This window comes from Podarcis bocagei (genome assembly GCF_964188305.1).
Source record: "Podarcis bocagei genome assembly, chromosome: 2".
Classification (NCBI taxonomy): Eukaryota; Metazoa; Chordata; class Lepidosauria; order Squamata; family Lacertidae; genus Podarcis; species Podarcis bocagei.
In genome coordinates, this window is record NC_138126.1 from 74,173,729 (window position 1) to 74,193,129 (window position 19,401).

The 19,401-nt window shown below is 40.9% G+C and overlaps 1 protein-coding gene and 1 long non-coding RNA gene across 2 annotated transcripts in view; one reads left to right on the top strand and one right to left on the bottom strand.

Annotated features, from left to right (window-relative positions):
• The window catches only part of SAR1B (secretion associated Ras related GTPase 1B), a 31,026-nt gene extending 23,821 nt beyond the window's left edge, over window positions 1–7,205 (top strand). The window contains exons 6-7 of the mRNA XM_081185688.1: window positions 1,711–1,842; window positions 3,335–7,205. Coding sequence (XP_081041814.1) covers window positions 1,711–1,842; window positions 3,335–3,451 — 249 coding nt within the window. The 3' untranslated portion in view covers window positions 3,452–7,205. The remainder of the gene's footprint in view (window positions 1–1,710; window positions 1,843–3,334) is intronic.
• On the bottom strand, window positions 4,991–12,663 carry LOC308582511. Its single transcript, XR_014005720.1, has 2 exons — window positions 11,389–12,663; window positions 4,991–11,337 (listed from the first exon to the last, which is right to left on the bottom strand). It is a non-coding gene; the product is annotated as an uncharacterized lncRNA (long non-coding RNA).
• Between the last annotated feature and the right edge of the window lie 6,738 nt (window positions 12,664–19,401).

A 19,401-nucleotide genomic window follows, 5' to 3' on the forward strand; every position in this document is an offset into this window, starting at 1 on the left:
AAGAGAACTTTTTGGGGAAAGGTTATCTTGCTGGAGACTGGTGCATAAGAGCAAATGGGACATTGCCCCACCAGTGTTAGTCTTCCTATTTAAAACCACCCCAGGGGTGGTACTACCTGTCAGCTTAATTCTCCTTAGTCTATAGCAGGGGTAGGCAACCTAGAATCATAGAGTTGGAATAGACAACAAGGGCCATCGAGTCCAACCCCCTGCCAAGCAGGAAGCACCATCAGAGCACTCCTGACATATGGTTGTCAAGCCTCTGCTAAGGCCCATGGGCCAGATGCGGCCCAATCACCTTCTCAATCCGGCCCGTGGATGATCCAGGAATCAGTGTGTTTTTACATGAGTAGAATGTGTTCTTTTATTTAAAATGCATCTCTGGGTTATTTGTGCGGCATAGGAATTTGTTCATTTTTTTTCCTTCAAAATATAGTCCGGCCCACGAGATGGTCTGAGGGACAGTGGACCGGCTGAAAAAGGTTGCTGACCCCTGGTCTATAGGTTGTCCTTGTAGAACTCTGAAAATAGGATGAAGGGAACAAAACTAGAATTGGTTGGCTCTGGCTCCACCTACTGTTAGTCTCCCTGCCTTCTGCCCCATCAGTCTCATTAGGCACAAGCCGTCACTGGATTATCTGATTGCATTTGATTTTCACAGCTTTCTATCATATTTGGTATTTCTACTGGGTTTTTTGTGGTTTTTTTTTAAAAAAAATTAATCATTTTTTCAATACAAACAACACCACCAAAAGACACATACAACAAAAACCATAATAACACTAATAACACAATTTGACAATTCAGATTTGAATACTGATATACCTATGACTGGTGCGCGGGTGGCGCTGTGGGTAAAAGCCTCAGCGCCTAGGGCTTGCCGATCGAAAGGTCGGCGGTTCGAATCCCCGTGGCGGGGTGCGCTCCCGCTGCTCGGTCCCAGCGCCTGCCAACCCAGCAGTTCGAAAGCACCCCTGGGTGCAAGTAGATAAATAGGTACCGCTTACCAGCGGGAAGGTAAACGGCGCTCCGTGTGCTGTGCTGGCTCGCCAGATGCAGCTTTGTCACGCTGGCCACGTGACCCGGAAGTGTCTCCGGACAGCGCTGGCCCACGGCCTATAGAGTGAGATGGGCGCACAAACCCCAGAGTCTGTCAAGACTGGCCCGTTCGGGCAGGGGTACCTTTACCTTTACCTTTATACCTATGACTACACCTTTTTAACAATATTTCCCCACCTCTCCTCCCCCTACTTCCCACCACTGCCCACCTTATTGCTTAAATATTCCTTCCAGATTTCTTCATATTTATCCATTCTTAATTTACATCGACATGCAATTCGTTCGTATGTAGCTAGTCTGTCCATATTATCAATCCATGTGCTCAGTGGAATCTTTCTACAGGTTTTATACATTTCTTAAATATGCAGTTCTGTAAAGCTTTATTTTACTTCCCTGGTTAATTAATGAATCTTTGTTTAGTTTAATGGAGGAAAGCCATGTTATGGTTGATTAATATGTAGCCATTCTCTCTATTTTTGAATATATTTTGGCCTTGATGTAAGAGTGAGAGAGAGATCCTTCAATGAAATATTTTTAAAGGTGTCAGAATTTTCTCCCATCTTTTCTCCATTGACTCTATGAAGCTTCACTTCATGTATGTTGTATGTGAATGTATAAAACCTAACACATGTGTCTTTCCTCTCTACATAGGCACTTATGACAGATGAAACTATTGCTAACGTGCCTATCCTAATTCTTGGTAACAAGATTGACAGACCAGAAGCCATCAGTGAAGAAGGGCTACGAGAGATGTTCGGTTTGTATGGCCAGACAACAGGAAAGGTATTAATTGTCTTGTTCCCATTACTTCAAAATACGTAATTTCAATGTGCCTATCATTTTCTCCCCCCAGTGTTTCTGTGGTCTGCTTTACTGAAAGCTTGCATATATCATATTTTTCCATCTAAGATGCCCCCATGTATAAGACGCCCCCTATTTTTTGGGACTCAGATTTAAGAAAATGGGGGGAGATGGCCCAGAGTATGACACGCCCTAATTTTTGACATTATTTTTAGGGGGGAAACCTAGTCTTATACATGGAAAAGTACAGTAATTCTTTGTTGGTTCCATATTGTTCTCAAGATGCATTTTTAAAAGGATGCTTACAGGACTTCATAGATTCCTTTTTAAAATAAGTCACTAACAAGTAAGCCTTTACAGATTACTTGCTCACCATAAAGCCAAGCTGGCTTTGTTAAATTGTACTTTTAATATAATACAGATTTTTTAGAGCTAATTGTCTAATGGAAATCTGAATTGTTGCCTTGTGAAATGTTCTTGCTAATGCCTCTAGCAATAAACCGAAGGGTTCCAATTTTAAACAAAGTTTATTTTAAATATTTTAATTAAATATAATTATAACTTGGGTTGTGTCATTTACAATAGGCAATTTTGAATACCAGAAGCAGATTTCTCTATTATTTCTTGTGCTTCTGAAAATGTTACCACCCACTCATCTGAAACCTACTTTTCTATGCTCAGGAAATAAGCCCTCCCTGAACATGAATGACAATGGAGAGAAAGACACTTGCCTTCTAGCGCTAGGAGAACCTATTCCCTCAGTGGTTGTGTCTTTATGGAATCACAGAATTGTAAAGCTGGAAGGGGTCCTGTTGGTCATCTAGTTCAACTCTCTGCACTTTATTCTGCTAGAGGCGAGAAATCCTGTTAGTATAGTGGAGAGGCCTCAAAACTAGCACAGAACCAAAACATACAGCAGTACTGCATAGGTAGCAGATCACCCTTGTAAGGTACTTGCAGGGTGGGTGCAACAGAGATGGAACCTGAGTTTTCCCAGAAAATGAGTTTTTATTGAGAAAGCAAAATAAAAGGCAGTTGTGTGTTAACCAGGCTTCCTCAACCTCAGCCCTCCAGATGTTTTTGGCCTACAACTCCCATGATCCCTAGCTAGCAGGACCAACGGTCAGGGATGATGGGAATTGTAGTCTCAAAACATCTGGAGGGCCGAGGCTGAGGAAGCCTGGTGTTAACTGTTGAAGACAGTCCCAAAGAAGAGAGGGGTAGAGGTGAAAAGAACTATAAGGCTGAATTGTTTTCAATTATAGCTCCCTACCCAACTTCTAGGTTGGATTACTGTAGTGATCTTTAACAGGGTTTGGAGAACTGGCCAGAAGAGGGTTACAGTCACCATATTGGTCTCAGCTGATAGGAAGTCATTCAGTTTGGCTACTTGAGGCTCAAAAGGTACAGAGAAATGGGAAAGATTGAGTTTCAATTTATTGACCCACCTTTTTCTTTTTTATGTCATTTTCAGGGGAATGTTTCAGCGAAAGAATTGAACACCCGACCCTTAGAAGTCTTCATGTGCAGTGTGTTAAAGAGGCAAGGCTATGGTGAAGGATTTCGTTGGATGGCACAATACATTGATTAATGCCAAAATCACATTAGTACATACTATCCCAAGCCTGTTCATTATTTGATCTCTCAGTGTACATAACTTGAACTCAATAGACTTTGGTTACAATAGCGTATTTTTTTTATTATTGTATCAATTGTGTTAAATTTTAAGTGTAAAGACTGAAAATGGATTTTAAGCAAGTTTGTCAATTTTGATCTTGTAACATTAGTCTCTAGTCCTATAAAACCACTTTCTTTTGGGATTCATAGCTTGTCTCTTGTCTGCAGTCCTTTTTTGTGTGACAGTGACTTTCTAGCTCAGTATGGTTTTTTTTAATGCACTTTTTAACAGCTCAACTCTGCAGATTTGTTGGTCATATATAATGCTCATCATGTTAAATTTTTATGTACTTTTTTCAAAACTGGTTTTATAAATGTAGAGTGTATAACCACCTCTCAAAGAATAGTAATGAATCAGCTTACGGATAATTGCATGATGCCTTACAGTTTTCAATAATATACTTTCTTATGCAACGTCATGCAATAAAACTAAATCCCATTTCTTGACATCTTTAATGGGAAATACTTCATTTTAATGTGTCTTAACCTAGTAAGGATGTCTCAAAATGTGAATATGTGGGGTAGCTTTTTGAAATGCAGTATAATTTCAGTGCACTGTAGATTTTTTAATTTATTTATCTGATTACTTTTTTGCTGGGAATTAATCCAATTAATTTTAACCATGTTTTCTGAATATCAGCATTCATTCACAGTTCTCCACGTTGTACAGCAAGAGGTACCATGATCTCACTGTATCATAGTACTAGTGAATGCCTGGATTTCGTGCAGGAATTTAAAGAACCACAGGAAGAAAGAAAGGCTTTGTGCCCTGCTGCATCCATAGGTTAAAGAGTGTTTTGCACAAGCTTCTGGGATGTGGCAAAGGTGGATAATTTAGGATGGCAGTCTATTGGCCTAAGGAATAGGGCAGTGTATTCAGCACTTAAGATCTACAAGATTTTGTTTTTCTGGGTTTTCTAAATTTTTTCTAGATTTTGTTCACTAGGGTTGAGGCCTCTGAGTGTTTATACCCCCTACCTTGGGCAGTTTTCATTCCTCTTGGAAGTGTTTGTGCATTCTGTTAGTTGCTATGCAGTGTTTGTTATCTCTTATCAGCCAGTACTCCTTAGGAAGGAGATTCCTAGCTGCCCATTTTGGCTATGATACAATGCTTTCTTTAATGAACTGTTCATGGGTTGATGAAATTGATAGCTGTCGTGCAGAGAAGAAGCTTTGCAGTTACCTCATTCATGAGTAGGTACTACGTTGTGATTTTTGGAATAGTTTAAGATTCTTGGCAGAGGTGATTGATCTGGGGTACTACCTACAAAAGTAAGCATCTCCTTAATGTAAGAGTCATGTGAGGAGCAGGGACTTGGCTCCTTCCTGTCACAATAAACAATTATTGTGGCACCCAAACATAACCTATGTCATGTAATACATCAAATACTTATTTTTGAAGTATGGCCAGAGATTGTTATAATGTTGAGACTTCAAGGATAGCTTTTCTATGTATCTATATCCGAGTATGGCTGCTGCTACTTGGTACCTGATTTTAACTCTGCTTACCACTGTACTATGCAAGTAAAACCATTTTAAACTGGTTTAACTATGTGGCATTCCCTAGAGAAAACGATGGACTGTAATTTTGAGACGCTGCTAAGAATTTTAAGATTTCTCCAACTTCAGTACAAGGTTACAGTTTCTACAGTTCTCGCTTGGAAGGGAGGAACTGACAGTTTGGTTATACTTCCCATATTGCTCATTCTGCATATTTCTTCTGTAGCCTTGTTCAAAGTGAGTGCTCCATTTTTTTCCATGGAAAGAAGAGTCTTTGTTTATTTAGAAGGCTTTCAGATATTGAAGACATCTTTTCAAGAAGTACAAAAAATTCTATCACTAAAATCAAGTGAGGGCAGATGTAGTGCTTTTGAAAACAGCTGCCTAAATATCAGATGTTGCAAAAGAACTTGAAATATGGCTTATTGCTGTTAACATGTGTTTAATATTTTTCTTGATTTATCATTTTAAAATATAACACTTCCAGGTTTGTTGGTGAGAGGCAGAATAATTCTTTAATTTACTTGTGCTTGAATCACCATCTGAGTCCCAGTATCGTACCAATAAAGTTAATTTAGGGCTTTGAATACATTTATACAGATTATTGTTGATACTTTTCCTGGGTGTCTTGACTTTCATTGGAATCCTTTCAGTAGTCAAATATGAGATGTTGTTGGGCTCCAGCTTCTGTCAACTCCAACAAGTGTGGTGAATGGTCAGGGATGATAGGAGTTACAACCCATCAATACCTGGTGGGTCACAGGTTTCCCCATCACTGAATTACGGACTGAACACACAATCATATTAGCTGATAGACTGGGCAGACCTTCATATATGAGTGTAATTATCACATAATATTTCACGCATGCATAAGGAAATACAACAGCTAAAGGTTTCCACCTTGTGACCTAAACATTTTTCTAGGGTTTTAAAATAGTGGTGTGACGACAAGAGCATTTTGGAGACTAGGCCTGTCATGTAACTAGTGAAGAAAGACGCTATCCTGTCAAGATATGTTGTTTAGTGGTGCAGGAACGCCTTATCAGTCTCATTCTGAGCTGTAACAGTAGGGGAGAGGTATTAAGAATTAAAATGAATAGGCTAATGCTTTAAGAAGCATTATGTAAGGCTTTGTTTTGTTTTTTAGCACATGCCCCTATTATTCTTCACACCCTAGGGCCCCAATTTCAGGACTGCTCCACACAAGGCATTAAGAAATTAATTTCACATGTGGGGAACTTTCATGGATCCCCAACTGGCAGCAAAGCAGAGGCTTGATACATGGGGTATAACAAACATGTGATAAGCATCAGTAGACGCCTGTATTGGCAATTCATGTTCCAGCCCAGTGTTGTTGTTGTTTTTAATGTGATATGATCATCCTTTTTCCCTTTGGGTTTTTACAGTCTTCTCTTGGAGTACCTTGTCAGTATTTATAGAATGAGAAATCGGACACTGGTTATGTTTGGACATAACACTAAACTATGGTTTAGTTCAGGACGGTGAATCTGTGGCCCTCCAGCTATTGGCCTACAACTCGAATCATCACTGATCATTTGCCATGCTGGCTGGGGAGTCCAAAAATGTCTGGAGGACCACACATTCTCTATCCCTGGTTTAGTGCTTTAAAAATGAGCCTAGACTCCTCCTGGGCTTGTGTGCTCTCTTCTCCTTCTCCAGTGTGATGGTGAGGAAGAAATTGAAAGCTTCTGTTTTAGATTAAGCACAGTTTAGGGTTCAAGCTTGTTTGTATTCATTAATGATAACCACTAGTTATGATAACCAACTCCCCCTCACAGCCATACCAGAGAACAAGGGGAAGGACTAATTTAGTGTTTTGTCCAAACCAGCCACTCTCCTGTTAACAAAATGACTTTGTTAACAGGTTTAGGTAGAAATGCCAAAGAAAGAGGCGAAGGAATTATTCTCCCACTGCTTTGGTTTCTTCAGCATGGGGCAGTTTTAGTTTATTTTATCAAGTTAAGCATTTATTTCCAGAAAGCAGACAGTTCCTAAGGTTATTTAGCCATTATTTCTGTGTTTTGCGGGGGGAGTTGGCAGTGTTTCATACTTTATTTTCCACTCAGTTGGCTTGCTAACTCATTTAAAAGGATAGTAACTCCTAAGACTGTGCTGGAAGAAACTCACTAATAAAATGTTAATATGAATGAAGTGTGTCTAATTTAATTTTTCCTACAGTAGTTTCAGGTGCCCCATGCATGCCGCTGTCATTAGTGAGACTAAAGCATACATATTTGTTGAGATGCCTGCTTTGCAGGGGGTTGGACTAGACAATCCTCAGAGTTCCTCCCAATTCTATGATTCCTTGTATTATAGTCACTAAATTGGGATTAATATTTGGCTGTACAATACTGATATATTTTAACTATAAGTCTTTCTTGGCATTATCAGTATTGACTTAATAAATGCTAGACTGAAAAGTGGGTGGGTTGTGGTTAGATTTGTGGGTTTTTTAAAGATTTAGAATTGCTTCTCATTAATTGCGGGAATATAGGCTAAGAGGAAGGCCAGAAGGTGTAAGAGAAACTCTAGCTATAGCTTTTTCTATATATTAATGTTCTATCCACCAAATAAACGGATCTTTTGTATACCCTCCCTTATTGGTTCTGAATTATCTCCAGGCTCCATTCGCAGGCGTGAAATGAAGAAAAAGCAATGGAGAAAGCAGCCTGTTGAGTTTCTGCATGTAAGGCAGAATGTCAGCAAAAGAAAGAAGCAATCTTATCCTTGGAGTGTTCTTTTTCAACTGTTTGCGGAACAGTTTTTGTTGTGTGTGTTTGAACACTTCCTTTGGATGCAATGACTGTGGACAGACAATACTGTAGTGGAGAGTTCCTGTGTTGTGCCTCTTTAAAAATTCAAGAGAGCTATGCTTAGTGTTGTGATAATAACTCTTCGCACTCAATAGGTAGTCTTTCTGCTTAAGCTGGAGTTTGGAACTGTGACGTAGCAAACTTCCCGAGAGCAGTCTACTCCAGGAATCAAAGCTGCAGTTCAAAACCAGGACTCTGCGGAATAAGCTTATGGCACTGAGTATTTGACTGTCATGGACACCAGCCTTCTTGTCTTACATATCCTTCTCTAACCTTATGCTCCTATTTCAGCACCTCCTCAAATGTGTCCTTAATAACTGACTGACGATACTCAAGTCTCTTTTCTGGAGCTTAGCGATTCAAATATTTTCCCATACTGGGAAACGCTAGTTAATAGCCTAATATCTGCAAGATTGTACAGTAAGAGGAAGTGGTAGACTATCAAACAGCTGATTCTATATCTGGAAATGTAGTTGTAGCCTTTGATTTAGATTTAATCTATGCTGGATGAAACCAATACCTTATGGCTGCACTGCCATTACATAAATTTCAAAAGCAGGAGAGGGTGTGTTATAACCACAGCAGAGATGAGCTTTGCCTGCTCCTCTTTATTCCAAGAAAATGAAACTAATCTTTCCCCATGTGACAGCATTATCAGATCTATTTATATGACTGTAAACATGAAATCCTGCATGGTTGTGTTTTTTTTTACTGAAGTCCTAACCTGACCTATTAGGAAGTCCTAATGTGAACTGTTAGGAAGGCTGCCCTACAAAATCAGTGGATAAAAAGAATTCACCAGGACAGTCTGATTGCACAGAATATAAATTTACTGCAACTATTATTTCCAGTGTATTCCTGGAGAAGAGATTAAAAGATTTGTATATCAGAGTTGATTCCAGATACAGACTTGAGGTGTACTGCACAACTTCCAAGTACAAAGCTTAGCATTATGGTTCTGAGCTTTAATAAAAAGCAGTGCTTTATAGTGCTGCCCGTTACCTCATATCCGATCCCTAACTGGGACAGTCATGTGATTTAAGCCAGTCTTTCAAATTTATATAACTGAACAGTGAATTATCTAACTTCTGTTGCTCTCTTGTATCGTTCAACTTGCAAACCAAGTTGATAATTTGAAAATGGAGTACCTGCAGGCCTTTCCCCTAAAACCAACCTGCTGTTGATTTTAAATATTACAATGGGGTGTGGGATTTGGAAATAATAGTCTAAGAAATTATACAGTAAAAGACCACAAGAAAGTTATGAAATGGCTAATTTCATAACTTTCACATGGTCTTTTACTGTATAATTCTTCATATTCTTATATATTAAATATTTAATCCACCTTCCCCCTCCCGACAGAAACATCTTTCTGCTGTTAAGAGCTCCATATTGTGCACTGACTTTTTAAAATCAGTATTTAATTTTTACTTTTTAAACACATAGCCTCTGCTATAGAATGCATTCTGATGCACTTTGCACTCTTAAGGGCCATGCCCCAAGCAGGTTTTAACCAGAAATGTGCTCCTGATTATCACAAAAGATACTGCCCAAGTCAACCATAGGGAACATGGTTAGCAGCCAGGTTGGGCTGACAACAAAAGACAAACTGAACTCAACAAGCAACTGATGTCTGCTTAGAGGAAAACATGAAAGGAGTCAAGGGTGTGACCCTGAGTTGTTTAAGCAGGGAACCTTTCATAAGGGTAAGTATGACAAATGACAAACATGCAGGATACAGGCATGTTAGTATCTGAGGCAAAGAGCAGCATGGATAGAAAGAAGGTATAGGAATTAAACTGAAAGGCAGCATTGGAAGAAGGCCATGGGATGTTTTGCTCAGGGAAAAGGTGAAGTATCAGCCAGAGGCTTCTAAGGCCCTATTTCTGCCTTGGGGCTTAAGCCATGCCCAATCTGCAACACAGCAAACAAAAATAGTGGAATTAGCAGCTGCAGGATTCCCAGTTCAAGCCCCTGGTGCCACTTATGTTAACTGGAAGATAGAACAGCCTTAAGGAGGGAGATTTATTATTAAAAACCAAATTATTGGTCCTCTGCCAAAGATCATAGCACATGATTACAAATCTGTTATGTTCTTTTAGTAATCGTGGTTATGGTGGGAGCAGACTGGGGACACAACCTGCACCAAAGATTACTGGATAGGGTGAAACGTGGTGGAGGGAAATAGCGGACAAATTCAAAGTTCAAAAACCTAACAGTTGTGGGCAGTGATATGTGAAGAAGCTTCACATGTGAGAAAATAGTTCAGGCCCAACCACTTCTGCTTGAGGAAAGCAGTTGCCTTCTGTTTCACCAGACAGCTGAAGCCTTGACAATTCTCTGGTGCAAAATAGCTCTTGTCTAATTGCATACCTAGAAGGAATATTCACAGTTCTAGAGAAATTTCTCTTCATGTCTCTCTAGTTCCTTCCTACTTGCATCTTAAAAACTCCCCCAGTGTCAAATTAACCCCATTTCCCTTCCTCTTCCTGGCTTCTTATTTGAGGCTGCCCACATAGGCTATGCCATGTCCACACTTATGCTCCAGCTTTCGGGCGGGGGGGGGGGGCAGCAGAGGCATAAGTAAGCTATGGCAATTCCTCACTGCAATGGCAAGCCCCCCCCCCCCACTGGCCATTTGTTGTTGAAGACATGATATAATGCAGAGAAAGCTATTTAAAGGGTTTTTTCAGGGTGTCCTTATTACTTCCCATCTTTAGGTGGCAGCAACCCATAAACACTGGGCCTTCTCTCATTTTACTGTGGCTGACTTCAGCTGATAATCAACCGCAGAAAATAAGTGAGCAATTTCCAAAAGTATTTTCTGATTATTGGGGGGGTGGAGAAATTCCACAAAAACATTAATTTAAACAATATCCATAGGTACGTATTGCAAATATATAGGAGTCTACCTCTTGGAAGTCTTTCGAAAGGCAAAGGGATTTTAGTTTTTTTAATAGCCAGAAATGCATTTAATTTTAATATGCTTATTCCGAGCTGATGCAAAGGGTATAAATAGGATGGGATTCTCACATAAAACACAGAGCCACCCCTTTTAGCATTAGTGTGTTTTTTTAAGGCAAGTAAAGTGAAGAGAAGCTGTACATGATGCAGAGAAATTTGAAAGGGATTTTTTTCTCCTGATCTCATAATCTAAAGATGCCAAATGATAAACGATTCAGGATACAGTTGATGTTAAACGACAGAATTTGCTTCTGCAGACGGTTGGAATAATGGCCACCAACTTGGATGGCTACTTATCACAACGGCTGTATATTATCTGCTGCATCTGAGGTAGTAGGTCTCTCAGTGCCAGTTACTGAAGAACAACTATGGGAGAGGGCTTTGGCCCTCATGTCCAGCTTGTGACCTTCCCATAGGCAACTAGATGATCACTGTGAGAGGCAGCCTGTTGGATTTGATCAGTCCAAGTCACACAGGGCTCTTCTTAGGCTCTTAGCCCTTCCTTCCACGTCTATGCATTTGGTACAAAAGTCTGTAGGCAGCCTTCACAGGCCACATTCACACCATACATTTAATATATGATCCTGCCTTAAATAGGCATGTCCTCCTCCAAATAATTCTGAGAGCTGTAGCTTCATTAGGGTGCTGAGAGTTTTTAGGAGACCCTACTGCTGCCACAGAGCTACAAATCACATGGTGGTTTAACAATCAATCCCTCTACACGGGGAACTCCAGGAATTGAAGCTCTGGGAGGGGAATAAGGGTCTTCTAACGAATCTCAGCACCCTTACCAAACGACAGCTCCCAGTATCCTAGTGCTTTAAATATATGGTGTGAATATGGCCACATATACTTGCAGATGGAAGGGGTGAGACAAGCAGGAGGGTGTACCCTGGGGGCAGAGCTGGTCAACATGGCCGCATTCCCTGTGCCACCTTTGATAGGACATATTAGCAGTTCACCAGAATCTTAAAAGCCCTCTTTCCTTTCTTCTCCCCCAGTTCACTTCTTGGGCACACTTTCAAAAGCTGCTCTAGAGGGTTGGAGCAGATTTGAGAGCATGTAATGGGAGGAAGGGGAAGTCCTGTTTCAGGAGTGGAACTGCACACACACACACCTCTGTGCTCCTGTGAATCAGTATGTGTCATAATACCAGAGTGTGACCCCGCCAGGGATCTTTGTTTCTTATAGGCAGTTCATGGGCCTTGTCAGACTTGCTGAGCCTCCATCTCTTCCCTTTGCTTTCCCACCAACATCTCCACTGCAGTATGTTTGCTGTTTCCAGTTACTGCCAACACCAAGAGCGGATGTTACTGGACATGTCATGGGTGGTTCTGCTCCCCCATGAAATAACTGTATGTTGGAATACAACCTCAATTTTTGCCCTGTGAGCAGTGGTGACGTGACCCATGAAAATTGCGGGAGGAATACAATGCAAAACACCCATAATTTTCTGGATTAATGGAGTTGCAAATGGATTTTTCTAGTACTTATGGAAAGAAATGCTAAACTTCTGCTAGATTCCACTAGAATATTGAGAAGTGGCTTTTCTGTCATGTGAAAGATCACATAAAATAAAATTATCCGGTAATGAAATATCAGGAAAAATAAAATGCTGTCTGAATGCAGCCATATTTAAGGGTTATTAAGTTGTTTTTGTTCTAGTTTTTATTATGTATGTTGTGTCTTTTATCTTGTATGTATGTTGTGAACTGCCCTGAAATCTACAGATAAAGGACGGTATACAAATTTAATAAGTAATAATTTTGAAGGAGATTACTATTAAACTTTTAAAAAGGGGTGTATTTTGACCATGTTGCAGATAGCAACTGGGGTAAGAAATGTAGTGTCCCCCAGATGTTTATCAGCTCTAGCCAGCACAACTAATGGTCAGGGGTGCTGGGAGTTATAGTCTAGCAACATCTGGAGAGTACCACGTTTTCTGTGCCTGAGACAGATCTTTAGCTAGCAACAACTGTGCAATTCTACTTCCTGGTATTACCAGAATTTTACTTGTTGAAATTTGTGGAAATGTCAGATAACAACAAGAAGCCTATGTCTTATGACAGGTATTGAGACTCAAAGTTAATTTCTCATTTTGGTGTGCTCCTGGGTCAGGTGCCTCTGTAATTGGCCATGCCAGCATCTATTAACCCAAGTCATTATCTTTCACAGTATATTCCTCACTAATTGCTTAGTAATTTATTCACATATATAAGGTGACTCATCTGAACAGGCTTTCTACCAGCTTCCTCTGCCTGCTGCATTAAGTTTTAAATATACTTAAGAATTACATTAACTTTTCCCTGTGATTGGCTGAGTTTAGACACAACACTAAACCAAGTGTTTTAGTGTTATGAGAGCAAATCTCGGTGAGCCTAGGCTCATGAGTCCTCTTCCTCCCCTCCAGCAAGATCACTTCTGCTTAAACATGGTTTAGTGTATTTTCTGAACTCTAAAATACGATGGATCATAACTATGACTAGCTGAAACAGCTCAGTTCCATGGATAATGGTCTAAAGTCAGCTTGTTTCAACAGACTATAGTATCAATTAACCACCATTTGTCTGGATTTAGACATCATGGCAAACTGAGGTTAATCTAAAGTGGAGTGGAAGCTTCTGTTTATCTCCTTGTGACCACAATGTATAAGTTGGGGGAGAGCATGTGAGTCCAAGGATCACTGTCACTTGTTCTCATAACACAAAACAATGGATTTGTCGTGTCTGAAAAAACTGGGAGCAGACATTTCAGTTTTGCTAGTGACTTGTCAACATAGCTGTGAATCTGCTTGGTGATTCTGCCCATAGAAATGGCCCAAATCATTACAGTGGTACCTCGGGTTACATATGCTTCAGGTTACAGACTCCGCTAACCCAGAAATAGTGCTTCAGGTTAAGAACTTTCCTTCAGGATGAGAACAGAAATCGGGCTCCGGCGGCGCGGCGGCAGCAGCAGCAGCAGGAGGCCCCATTAGCTAAAGTGGTGCTTCAGGTTAAGAACAGTTTCAGGTTAAGAACGGACCTCTAGAACAAATTAAGTACTTAACCGGAGGTACTACTGTATATCATTCTTAAAGAGAAGAGCATTTTGCTACATCTTTTAATTCAGTACCAGGCATGGTAGAATGTGATCACAGCAGAACTCATGGGCAATGGATGCTCCATTGCTTTTGGAACTTCAAATCCCTTTGGTCAAGATTGGCTGGGGGGAGTATTAAGATGCTGCATAGTCTGGTAGTGTCTCTTATGTACTTATCTGCCTTGAAAGAACTTAGCTAGTTCAATAGGGAGTAGATGGATAAGATTTATTCATTTACTGACATCTACAGTAGGACACCTGGAGGCACTGAGATGAGAAGAGTGGTTTTTCCAAAGGAAGTTAAACCATCCTTTTTGAAAATTGATTGCACATTAGCCATTCCTTTGTATTTTAAGATGTGTCTATATTAAGGACAGTTGAATATGTTTTCTCATTTTCCCATTCTTAAGTTCAGTTGTCCACATTTCCATATCAGTTTGTGATTTTTTTTAAAGTGAAAATTCAATAGCAATTTAGTGCAAATTGCTCCTAATATGCAGTTTTTAATACATTTTTTCCCCTAAAATACACATTTTTGCAAATTAATATAATAACAAACACTTTATCCTAGTACAGTGGTGCCTCGCAAGACGAAATTAATTCGTTCCGCAAGTCTCTTCGTCTTGCGAGTTTTTCGTCTTGCGAGGCATTCGTCTTGCGGGGTACCACTGTATATGCATTTTTATGCACATTACTTTGCTGGAGAAATGCACTGCATAATTCAGAAAGTGTAAATTTGAAAGGATGGCTGTGTTTCAGTTCACATTTTTTTTTTGGAAAGTGAGAATTAGGTATATTGTGAGAATTAGATATATGTTTTAAATTGGAACTGAATAGCATTCCTCCCCTGTGCCTAATCTCAATGTGCACATTGTAGCAGTGAGCCCACAGTGGAAGCATCCACCATGCTTTGTTCAGAAACCCTCATGGCCCCTTCCAACTTTATGATTCTATGAGTCTAAGAAGTACTCCCTGAAATCAAGTTCGGGGGGGGGGGCGACACATAATTTCTGGTGGTGGGTAGCACTGATTGGTTGGGATCTGCTGATGTTACTAACTTCCTCTTTCTTCTACAAAGAAATTTTTGTCAACATTTCAAAATTTTATTCTGCCCTTAAAGGAAAATAGAAGAAGAGGGTGAAGGTACATTGCATTTAATAACAGTAAACAAATTAAAAATTGGACAGTTTGCCTGAAACATGAGTAAAAAGAATAAGGAGCCAGAATGTGATTCATTGGCCAGTGCGTCTATCAAATGGGTCACAAATTCAGAGAGAAGCTGGGCTCAAACCACAAGAGGAAAAATCATTTTGAGTCCTGATTTGTGTTTACATGTCCATGCAATCTTAGTGTTAATGCTGATTCATCACCCACAAGCTAAAGTGGTCTAAGATGAAGCTCAGCTTATTCACTACAAAAGGAAAAGAGCACCAACAGCTCATGGAGACAACCCTTTACTTCTTCCTGATGCCTTAGCCAGTCTGCAGAGTTTCTTCTCCTGTCACAATTAATTCACTCGCAACTGTCAGCTTCCAGAAGATGGCATCTTAGTACACAGCTTGCATGCTGCAGTCTGTCAGCACAGCGTGAAATACTGCCTGAAAGGAAGAATAAATACCTCTGCCTTTCTAGGCTGAACTCAAAGTTCCTGGATTAACAGTAGTAGTAGTAGCAGGTGACAGGAAGTGGAGCAAAAGAAAAGGATGACTCAGCAATCAGTCATCTTCCACTTTTTTATCTCTCTTTTGCTGACAGCGCAGAGCAGAAACAGACTGAGATATAAATGCCATCGGTGAGATGAGCTTAATCTATAAGAAGACCATTAAGTAAAGTTGCCATACGTCTAGCATTTCCTGGACATATCCAGAATACTGCAGTCAGCAGCAGTGTCCGGGTGGAAATCAGCAGAAAAAGGGGGGGATCCGGGGAAATCCAGTTATATGGCAGCCCACGCTGGCAGTGTTGCTTTGGCCGGTTTCCCCCCAAACCCAACAACTTTGCCAAAAATGGCTCAACAACTTTTCTGTCTGTATTCTTACTGTTTGAAATATGGCCACCCTACATTAAGACATGCCCCCAAACTCCAGTTGTCTAGATCCTAGCCCACACAAAATGTGTTGGCCTTTAAAGTTTTCATTACACTCCAAAAAGAGAGACATTACAGTTAAATATAGTTGTTGTGGGGTCTATCTGTGCAGGGCTAGTGCTTCACCACACAATCAGTAAAAAGTACGGTCAGGAACTAGAGAGGCCTCATTAACAGTTCATAAATCATAGAGCTGAAAAGACCTACAAAATTTATGACTGCGACTCCATAGAGATGCTTAAGGACATTTAGATCAAGAGACTGAAACATGCCTAATGCTGTGTGAGATTATGGCCATCCAGTTCCACCCTCTCTCCCCACAACCACCACCACTGCAGATTCTTTCACATCTTACCACTCCGCAACATCTCCCCTACATAGCCCCAACAACAGTGTGCCACTGATAATGCAATGGGACTTTGCTCCCCTCTCCTCCCCTTCCTCCTCCCATCGGCTCGGGGGGGAAGCAGGAGAGTCCCCAGAACAGGGTGCAGTGGGGAGAGAGGGAGGGTCATTCTGCCAGGCAAGAAGGAATGCTTGTGCTGATGATGTTGAATTCCTATGATTTAAAGAACAGCAACCACATTCTAGCTCCATGGGAAAATTACGATATAGACCAGGCAGAAACAGAAGGCACTGATTTATATGAAGTCAGACCACTGCTCAGTACTGTCTGTAATGACTTTCCAGGGTTTCAGACAGGGAAATTTCCCAGACCTACCTGGACATGCCAGGGACTGAACCTGGGACCTTCTGCATACAAAACATTTGCTGTACCACTGAGCCATGTCTCTTTCCCTAATGCAGGAGTTCCCAAGTAGTACCACCAGCTCCTTTCTCCTTTGCTTGCTTTGGAGGAGACCTGTAGTTTCCAAATACCACCACAAATTGGCACTGTGAATGGCTGGGGAGTGGTTGTAAGATCATCACTGTGAATGAAGAGGGTGAGGTGAGGAGGAGAAGAAATAGACCACTCAACTGGTCCCGAAGGCACCAAGATGCCATCTTAGCTAGCCTATAGCAATGAGAAAGGAAAGAATATTCCCCAATATTTTGGGGAAAAGAATATTCAAGTGGGTGTGCTAAAATGCCTCCCACTTACTATCTTAAGGCTGGATGGGATCTGATGAGCTTGCAACTTTATTGGAAGGAGTAGTTAAATTTCCACTCTCCTTTTCAGATATTGTGTTTCAAGATTTGGCCTTTCCCTCTTGAGAATAGGATCGGGCCACAACGGCAATGTCACGTGGCACAGCATTTCCCAGACATTTTTCTAATTAAATCATTAGAATTTTCTACCTAATTGCTTTATACATTTCCCAGGAATAAAGCTCGCATTAAGATTTAATAAGACTCAGCTCCATTCACCCCAGAGCAGCTATCCAACATGATTGCCTCTCCTAATGTTCTCAGCGATTCCTCAAGAGCCAATTGTAATGATCATTAAGAAATAAAGGCCCTTCCGCCGGGTATTAAGTGTACCTCTGTGCACCTGGTTCCCTGCAAATGATCCACAACTATACACTACCTAAGGAATAATAATAACAAAGATGCTAATTACCCCATGGCTGCATCCTGAGAAATTGTGTCATCGATTCTTCTGGGAGGAGGCTCAAACAGTACCATTTTCAAGAAAGGGACCATTCTCAAATGTTTCTGCTTTGGAAGCCAAGTAGCTCAGATACATGCATTGTGCACACCCACCATCCCACTCAAGCAACACAGGGGAAGAACCCTCTCTCAGTAGCAGAGCAAATGCTTTGCATGTGAAAGGTCCCATATTCAATCCCTGGTGTCCCTAGATAGGGCTGGGAGCCTTTGCCAGTTCAGGTTGGCAATATTAAGCTAAATGGACTAATAGTATGACTTGCTGTAGAGCAGCTTCGTATATTTTCCCTTTCCAGTTGGCATCTGTTCCTCTTCTCTGTCACACATGTACATTGCAACCTGACACTTCCTGCCTTTGCTTGACAAGATCAAATGTAAGTTAGGAGCACAGCCAATGAGCCTCTGAGAGAGGTATAGTAGGGGTCCAAAGGGAAAAGCAGCATGGCCTTAGAAAAGGAGCTCTTAGAATATACAATGAACGCTGCCTGTTTGCTATGTGGGAATGTTTTCTGCTGTCACATACATATTAGCATTATTTTGGCATGGGGAATGAGTCACAGTAAGCTTTAAAGATCGGCACTAAAAAGAAAACACTGTCAATGGACTCTGCATTGCCTCAAGCAGTCAGCATTATTCTGTTGGAAGCCATTTTAGCTATTGAAAACAACATTCACCTCTAGGGGCAGGATCAAATGATGTGAAGAAAGATGGTCAAGACATGTCAGTGAAGAAGCAAGGCAATAACTTTATTGTCTCTCTTAAACAGGAATAGAATAGTACCTGACTCCACCCCAAGTCCAATGGCACCAGTGATTAAGGTATATAATTACATGATCCACTAACATTTCTGGGCTGCTTAAGAACATAAACAAAAAAAAAGCCTGTTGGATCAGTCCAATGGCTCCTCTGGTCCAGCATTCTGTTCTCCCATTGGCCAACCACATGCCTGTGTGAAACCAGGGAGCAGAACAGAAACACAAGACCCCCTCCCTTAGTTTCCAGCAACTGACATTCAGAAGCATTACATGTTTTGCCATGCTAAATCTCTGCTGGGGTTCTCTCACCAAAGAGTACTTGCCCCAAACTTGGATCTTGGCTTCCAATGAATTTTTCCGTCAGAGACTATGATCAGATTCAGACCTTATGGCATCCACATCAGTCAAGTTGTGTTCCCCCGCCCAAACCATCTGGCTTGATGAAGAATTTTGGATAACTCGAAAGCTCACACCCAGTATTTTGTGACATTTTGACTGGCCTATTAAAAACATTGCTTCAGATCTCACAAAGCAACGGCACAACCTCTTTCCCAGCTGCTTCCTCCAGTTACAAACATTAAATTCTCTCTGCTTATCTCTTTGTCCTAATTCAAATGACCAACTACTTTCTTTTCTCACACACATACCCCTGAGCACACACCCTCAGACCCCATTTTGCGGATAGATTTGGGGTTTTTTAATGAATGAGTCATTTATTTTCTCCCATCGAGGAAAGATCAACCAATCATCTCTGTTAAAAAGCAATCAGCTTAACAAATATTGAACATCCATAACACTATTCAAGAGTGGACTTTTAAGCAAGAACGACTCCGTGTAATAAGGAGGGATACCAGGCATTCCCACCAACATTGTCTAGCACAGGCTTCCTCAGCCTTGGCCCTCCAGATGTTTTGGGACTACAATTCCCATCATCCTTGACCACTGGTCCTGCTAGCTAGGGATCATAGGAGTTGTAGGCCAAAAACATCTGGAGGGCCGAGGTTGAGGAAGCCTGGTCTAGCACCTCATTTTCTTC